This window comes from Lolium rigidum, chromosome 1 (genome assembly GCF_022539505.1).
Source record: "Lolium rigidum isolate FL_2022 chromosome 1, APGP_CSIRO_Lrig_0.1, whole genome shotgun sequence".
Classification (NCBI taxonomy): Eukaryota; Viridiplantae; Streptophyta; class Magnoliopsida; order Poales; family Poaceae; genus Lolium; species Lolium rigidum.
The window spans coordinates 100423772-100431690 of record NC_061508.1 but is presented as its reverse complement, the minus strand read 5'-3'; the positions used below and the strand labels follow the sequence as shown (position 1 = coordinate 100431690).

Sequence of the window (7919 nt, the reverse complement as noted above, 5' to 3'; positions counted from 1 at the left end):
AAGTTAATCTTAAACAATGGGAGATCTCGTTGTTGTAGTGGCGCAAATAAATTCATAAGATCTTGTTTAATAACGTCTCAAAATTGTTTATAAAACTCAGCGGGAAATCTGCCTGACCCCAGAGGTTTATTAAGTTCCATATGAGAAATAACATTGAAAACTTCCTCGTCTTGTCTGAGTTTTGCAAAACGTCGTTCGCACTCCAAAGGCCTCTCTTTCTGGTATAACTAGGAAAACAGTTTACGCTTTTATATCCAGCTCATCAATAAGAGCCAACAATTTCTCCTTCTCTTTTTTATACACTCCAGTTCTATTCTTTGCCCAGCCCCAAAGAAAGCCGTAGGTGCCTTAATCTTTTTTACCAAACTTCCATCGGTGTATTTCCACTCGCAACAGCATTCCATTCTCTTTTAGTCATATCATAAAAACCATCCTCCCGAAGCCAGGATAGTTCAAAAGAAAACTTACCCTTATTGCCAGCATAGCAGGAGTTGGGGGTTTTCACACATTCTCAGGAATGATGCACTTATTGATTCCATCAATAATGAATATATTATGCTCGTTTTTATGGTTCATGGCTTTTAGTAACTTTACCACCGTGAGTGCTCAATTTTCCCCCTTTTTATAGGGTTTGGGTCATTTGAACTGAATAACCGTGTCTAATCCTTGATAGAAATTTGTTGTCCAAGAAATTGGCCGGACGACCAAATCACCAAACAAACAAGAAAAGGAAGCAACTAAACTTGTTAAAAAATGGTCAGCTTTATTATATAATTTAACACTTGTTACATGGGATGTACTGTCATGAAGAAGGTACGATGATAGGAGCTGGACGCACTGATTTTTCCAACGGCCAGCACTCCCAGTTCCCATTCTTGTCCTGAGACAATGAGAAGTGCTTGGGCATCCACACCTCTCCTCTCTCATTCCTCTCCTTGTCAAGCTTCCTAGCTCTGCCCTCCACTTGCCGCTTCGCCTCGCTAGCCTTATCCCAATCCTTTGCTAGGATAGCCTCGCTGACTTCGCTCCAGACCACCGCCGACTCCGAAGATGACAACTCCTGCCACATTATCAGTCATTCATGAGTATTACCATTGTGCTTGTTTGCAAGTTCAGCTATATATGTTGAACTTAAAGTATACAATGACAAATCACATCGAAATGTGAAATTTCATGAGTTTGATAAACAAGAAAACGAGTAGATTTAAAAGTTCACCTCTTTATCTTTGACCTCGGGTGTGATGAGGTTACCGATGGCGCGCTCTGCATCGTACAGAACCGAAACCTCCCCGCTCTGAACATCCTTCAATGAGACAGTCCTATCCCAGTGGCCATCGATCTCGCAGACGGTCTCCTGCGAGCCGGATGACGAACGGAAGACCTTGCCCTTCACGCACCTCGCGTCGCCTCCTATGCCCAAGAAGGAGCGGCTTCTGTGGTAGCTCAGCTCCGCCTCAAGACCGGATTCTTTGCAGGCGATCCTGACGGTCCCCGACCACTCGACCGAGGGAGCGGGCAGAAGCCTTATGAGAAGGTTCGGGCAATCCACCTCGTAGGTCTCATTGAACTTCAGAAGCTTGACCTGCCTATTGCCGTTCACGGTCGCCTCTATGCTAGTACCTTCAGTGGAATGGATGCAGGAGGTTCAGATAAGTTTCTTTTCTTGTTTCAAGAGGAGTGTTATGCTGAAAGTTGAGAATTCGTTTTCTTCGAGCGGCGTACCATGAAACTTCGGCACTGGGTTCTGGCACCATACAAGCTCGACGTTCCCACCGTCGTCGGTGGCGTGAAGCGCGGAGACCGGGGGACGATGAGACACCTGAAAATGTTCATGCCATATGATTATTCAGAACATTTAGCCTGAAGAGATGAGCAATTTGCTGTTCAAGAAAATGAGTAATCTGCCAAGTCCGGTACCTGCTCAAGGAGGACATGGACTGAGCCACTGGAGACATGGTGCGTCTCTCCGAGCACCGGGTTGTAGGGTGCGAAGCCGAAGATGGGCGGCCTCGTCGTCGAGATGCTCCACGCCACGACCGCCGTGAGCCGCTCCAGGCTGTCCTTGCCTCGGGCGCATCTGCTCAGGTAGTCTTCTCCTGCGCAGTAGACACCTTCCCCGTACAACTGGAGCTGAGATTTCGGGAGGTTGAACGTGGCAGGCAGCTGAAAGGAGGTTCATCGGTCGTGTCGTCAGTGAAGGAGCGAAGTGTGCTTGAACACTTCCAAAAAAAATAGCAACGCAGCCAGCAGCAGCGACCATCGGTCTACACGGCGCATTTCTGGAGACAAGAAGAAACTTACATGGAGCTAACAAACGAATGTGGTTTAGGTGGCTGGAAAGCGACTAACCAAATCATTATGGTTGAGCTTCAGTAACCTATTGAGCTTATCTTTGGATACTACTGAGAACACATTGCGCATCAATGCGGTCAAGTGAAGTGACGTGGGAACCTCCCAACTTGAATATCTTTGGACCAAACATGTTTATTCCATTGTCCAAGCGTGCGGTCCATTAGAAACACGCAAAAAATTAAGTTTTCTAGGTCGTGAAGGTTGCTTCGTTGTTTAGCTGAACCCCACCCACTCTGCTCTCCCATAGACAAACTGTTAAGTGGCCTGATCGGTATGCTGACCAAGTGACCAGGCCAGCCCCCTGAATTCTGCGGCATTCAGGGTGCTTCGGGAGCAGTCCTAATCTCGAACTAAATAAACAAGCCGCTGGATCCAAGCCTTGGCTCTCGAGATCGGAGTTCTCGCATCGCATGCATGTACAGTACCGTGCACGACGGCTTGCTTTGCCTGGATCAAGAATTCAAGATTCAAGAACCATAGGCAGGGCGAGTGGGCAGTGGCACTATTTTTGTGTACCTGGAAGTGCGAGAGATCGGCGCCCGGCCTGACGTTCCGGAAGAGGCTGAGCACCCGCTGCACGATGTTGGCCGGTTTGAGCTCCGCCGCGAGCCCGCCCTCGAGGGACAGCGGCGCCGTGAGCACCGCCGTCGCTTCCCCTGCCGCCGCCGACGCCGACGCGTCAACCTCCGATTCAACCTGCATTAAAATACAGCCAGATCGATCAGCTCCGCCGCGCGTGAATAGCAATTGGTACTACAGTATGAACCACTAGGACTAGTGCTACAAATTAAGTACTCCATGCTTCATGCGACCGATCGCTCGTCGTGGCCTCATCTGCGTTCAGGCTTCGTTTGCTTTCCTTGGAGGGGAGGTTCCAAGAAACAGTCTGGACTGCTCGGATTGACCAAATAAAATGGGAATCAAATCATGCCGTCCCATCCTCCAGCTATTATAGGGTCGTCGAATTTCTATAGTAGGCGTGTGTACACTAAATAAAACAAGAGGAGTTTTGAAAAGGTCAGTGCCGGCTGAAGAAGACGCCGGCCGCGGCCAGGGCCAAGCACAACCAGAGTAAAGCTAGCAGGTGTTACATGTGTCGGCCTGTCAGGGCGTTGCATTTCATGTGAGAGTGAGTACACCTCTCTTTTTTTTTCTTTGGCGATATACGCCTTGTACGCGGCAGAGAAAAGTGGGATGGAACTGGAGCTCCGTTTTCGTGGTCTCTTTCTTCCTTGCGAAGAAAAAGAAATTAGTCGACGAAGGGGTAGCTAGGATTCGGACCAGCAGACGCACGAGGATTCGGGGGATAATTGTCAGTGCCGACGAAACATGACGTCACGGGCCTAGCTCGATTCGCCTGGTGTCTCTGTCCTTATGTTTTTTTTTTCAAAAGGAAAACGGATAATCACCTTTACCGCTTAGAGCAGGTCTAACAGACCCCTTAAAACGTCCAACCCCGTAAAATAACCGCCGATATACGGGGTAGAGCTCTACCCGGCCGTCTAACAGACCCCTTAAAACGCCCAACTCCGTAAAATTTTACGGTTTGGCTACGGGCGGCTCTCGCCCTTACAAGTACAGGGCGGGAGGCTGAATACAGCCTCACTCGTGGCGCGCTGAACTTTTAGAAAATTGCAACTGCTTCCGCCTCTGCACGCATCCAATCGCGCCAAATCGAGACCCAATCGCGCCAAATCGAGATACTTCGCCGGGATTATGGGCATCGTCCGTTGGCCGGTGTGCGCGCTTGGCTCGGGAGGCGCTCGTGCAGCCTCGCCGGCCGGCCGGCGGCGCTGCGGGACGAGGCGACCGCGCGGCGCGCGAGGGCGGGGCGAGCACGCGAGTGGCAGGGCGAGGCACGCCGGCGCGTTGAGGGCGGGCGCGCGCGCGCGGCGGCGAGCACGCGGCCGCGCGCGCGGCGCGCGCGGTCCGCGCGGGGGCGGGGTGCGGCGGGGGCGGCGGCCACGCGCGGGGCGGGGCGGTGGCGGAGGCTGCGGCCGCGGCGGCGGCGGCGGCGGGCGGGGCGGTGGCGGAGGGCGGCGGCCGCGGCGGGCGTGGGCAGCGCGCGGGCTTGGGGCTGGGCGAGGTGGTTGGAGGAGGAAGAAGGAGAGGAGGAAGAAAAGAGAAAAAAATTGATTTGGCATATTTTAGGAATATGCCTTTTTACAGCTTAGGGATATGGAGTCCAGCTAGCTCGGACGAGTTTTCGGCCGATCGAAATCGAATACAGGACCCTCTACTCGCGTTTTAAGGGGCGAAAAAATACGGGATCCGTTAGACATGCTTTTATAGCGGTAAATGTGGAAGGGAAGAAAATGGCAGGGCCGGATAAAAGGCGAGGCGAGGACGGCAGAGCAAAAAAGTGGGAAAGCAGCATCGGCGATATTCGCAGCAGCCGTGACGTGGACGCCGGCCACGATCGACAGGCCACTTGCGGCACCGACCACCGCCCCCCAAACTTGCTTTGATTGCGAGAATCGCAGATTCTCGTCGCTCGCCGGCCGTGCCGCCGGCGGCGGAGAAGCAGAGCAAGCACGACAGTCTCGCATGATCGACTGGTGGATACGAAACTTGCTAAAAGGAGGAGGAAAAAAGAAAGGAGCAAGCTTGCGGGAATGTCCAACCAAGAAACAGAGAGGCAGGGGCAAAGGCGCGTACCATCGATGGAATGAAGGCAGGGGTCCGCGCGAGTCAAATCCCCAGCCCAAGCTACCGAAGCGCCTCCGATCTTCTCCTCCCCGGCCGGCTCCGGATGTCCTCTCTCTCTACAATCTTATTATCTTCTTCTTCTTGGAGCTAGAAATGGCAAACCAGCAACTATATCTTCTTCTTCCCCCTCCTTCCTTCCTCCCTGCGCTGCGTGGGGCAGGACGGCTGGAATCCTCTCTTCTCGATAAGGGGAAGAAAGAAGCAAATCGCTGGCTGGCTGGCTCGATTGGTCGATCGATCTCCTTTCTTTAGCAGGCTCGGTGGCGCCAGCGTCTATTTATACACGCCTGCCCGTCCTCGTGCTCTGTCTGTCTCTTTCAGGCCTTCTTCCATTTTTTCCCCTTTCAGTTTCAGGCATGTAGAGCCTTCCTCGCTCAGGGGGTGACGCACGTCGTGCTCTCCGTGTTTCCTCGTGTCTAGGGTGTCAAGGTGGGATCCCAGTGGGATGTCATTTTGTACTACGTTGTTCAAATTTTGATGCCAAAATTTGTACTAGAAAAGTCAAATTATACTACAAGTGGGACAAAAGTGGGATCCCACTTGACACCCTTACTCGTGTCGCTGCCCAGCGTGTGTGTGATGTGAACGCGTACCACTTCTCGGCCGCACCGGCCAACCAAAAACGTTTCCGCCTATCCGGACTAGTGCGACTAACACGGAGAAATTGCGAGGTGGTTACTGATACTTTCTCCTCATGCTGCATCTCAGAATAGTTCATAGAGGTCTTACACACTAATACGTTGCTCAAGGCCGTAGCCCCTGGCGAGGCACCACCACATTACCGCTTCATCTTCGATTTTTGATGCAATCTAGAGAGGCTACTTTGGGTGTTGATTTTGGAGATCCAAAAATCATTATCCAAAGCTTTGCTAACCAGGCTTTTTTTTGTATTTTTGGTGAATTTAAAAATGAGTGGAGCAATATCTTTTGGTACTAATCCACTGAGCCAAGTTGCTTTAAAAAATCACCTTTCTGCTTTCAATAGTATCCGGAGATCACGATCTTGGGGAGTGCAAGGGTTTCCAAACCCACCCCATGGCCAGTTCCTCATTCTATTCATTCCAGAGCTATCTCATGCGAAGCGCTGAAACAAGATTTGTGAGATTTTAAATTCCAAGCCCTCTAAACTCTTGCAGATTATTGGCGTGTGCGATCACCTTCAACAAAGTTAGAAGGACCCAACATTAAGTCCGCTCTTATGCGGGCACGCCGGGGCCCACCAGACCGCCTGCCGTCGGTTCCTTCAGCACCTCTTCCACGCCCCCCCCCCCCTCACCCCCGTCACCGTTGAGGATGTCGGCGGCAAAAGCCTGTGCGGTGCGACGATGGCTCCTCGAATGCCAACTCAGTGGGATGCGGCGGCATCTGATCATTCCTTCTCCGGTGATAGTGATGTCGTGTGGTTGCAGCCATGGCACGGCCGAGGACAGCGCAAGGGCTGCTAAGACGTGAGGTTGTCGGGATGGATCTAGGCTACAACGACGTGATGTTGTCTGACAAGGTTAATGTGTAGATCTCTATCATGAAGATGGATCCGTAAAAGACAACACAGCAACTTCTGCAGTGTGCACACGAGATGCATGCTTGATAGTCCGATGGACCCGTGTGCGCCGGTTTTAGATGATGTCACATCCCCTCTATCAAACCTGAAGGTGTAGGGACACGGGAGCGATGTTTTGGAACATGGGAGCATATGCTCCCTATATTTTGAAATGCATTTTACACATATTTTAAATTTCAAAAAAATTGAAACAAAAAATGTGCACGTACATCTTAATGTGCTACACGCTCACAAAGTCGTTTCATAAAAAATGAACTTATCATGTGACGTGTGTAAAAAAGACAAAATTCAGTGCTGAAAACAATGCTTTTCACAGGATAAGTTTTCTCTTTTACATAGGCCACAAAAAATATTATTTTTTCGTGAAACTTGACCCATACACATATATTATGGAGATGTACATGTAGAATTTTTTGTCAAAATTTTTCCGCACTTCGAAATATGTTTTGTTGGTAGAGGGAGCATACGCACCCGGGAGCCGAATTGAATTTCCGTAGGGACACTTGTTAGTAAGAATGTGTCTTCCGATTGATAGATGTGTCATGTTGTAAGGTTTTGTTTTTGAATAATCTAGTATGTATCATTTTGATATAGATGGCTGGATACAACGTCCATTTCGCAACAAAAAAAAAGTATTCACGGTGGGACCGTGCAGTTACGTATTTTTAGAGACATGCTCCTCTGTAGTATGTGTGGTGGTTTGGAGTGTCGGCTTGCCTTGGTTTTGATCGCACGCACACGGCAGATGCGAACTCATCCCGGTATACGCAAAAATGCTTGTACGCGAGACTTAAGCAGCGTTTGCTTCACAATCAATCCACGGCAGGTACGGAGCCAAGCAAAAGCGACACGATGGAAGCATGATCATCTCCGCGCGCGGTTTCTCTCCCGCTCTCTTCTTGATCGCGTGTCACAATTAACTCACAACAACTATTATCATCATATTATTATGAGACTGAGATATTGACTCGTGTAACTTGCTGCTTAAAATTCGTCGGATGCCTTTGACTCAACGAGGTACGTGGAGAGGGCTTTGCGTGCGTCAGCCGGAAAGTTCCATCGTCGCCCTCAACGCCCACACTTTGTTTGGCTGATCTGATCGATCATCCGATGGAATCTTGGACAGGGCCGACGCAGTGACATCAGGGAGCTCACAACCTTTTTCTCGCGAAAATTATGATTTACCCCTCGGCCCTCGCAACACAAGTGGCTAGGAGTAGTCTTGACCATTGAGAGATCTCGCTTCGTTTTTCTGTTTCGAGGGGATATATCGTCTTCCTGTTTTTAGGCGATTTTC

General features: G+C 50.4%; 1 protein-coding gene across 3 annotated transcripts; it reads right to left on the bottom strand.

The window, feature by feature from the left end:
* Nucleotides 1–743: 743 nt before the first annotated feature.
* Nucleotides 744–5280, bottom strand: LOC124678646 (oxysterol-binding protein-related protein 4C-like). Of its 3 annotated transcripts, XM_047214518.1 has the most exons (6): nt 5011–5280; nt 2869–3048; nt 1918–2163; nt 1723–1819; nt 1217–1620; nt 744–1060 (listed from the first exon to the last, which is right to left on the bottom strand). In XM_047214518.1, exons 1-6 carry the CDS (start codon nt 5011–5013, stop codon nt 803–805), a joined length of 1188 nt encoding a protein of 395 aa, XP_047070474.1. In that variant the 5' UTR covers nt 5014–5280; the 3' UTR covers nt 744–802. The 3 variants fall into 3 exon arrangements, with proteins under 3 accessions (XP_047070474.1, XP_047070467.1, XP_047070483.1); XM_047214511.1 differs by lacking the exon at nt 5011–5280 and having other exon boundaries at nt 2869–3054; XM_047214527.1 differs by lacking the exons at nt 2869–3048; nt 5011–5280 and adding an exon at nt 2350–2738.
* Between the last annotated feature and the right edge of the window lie 2639 nt (nt 5281–7919).

What these genes read in the sequence shown, in the direction of transcription:
- LOC124678646 (XM_047214511.1), bottom strand. Translation starts at nt 3,054, where the DNA reads ATGCAGGTTGAATCGGAGGTTGACGCGTCGGCGTCGGCGGCGGCAGGG. An exon ending in CCGATCTCTCGCACTTCCAG is followed by an intron (nt 2,164 to 2,868) that starts GTACACAAAAAT and finishes ACCTCCTTTCAG; the next exon opens with CTGCCTGCCACGTTCAACCT. An exon ending in TCCATGTCCTCCTTGAGCAG is followed by an intron (nt 1,820 to 1,917) that starts GTACCGGACTTG and finishes GAACATTTTCAG; the next exon opens with GTGTCTCATCGTCCCCCGGT.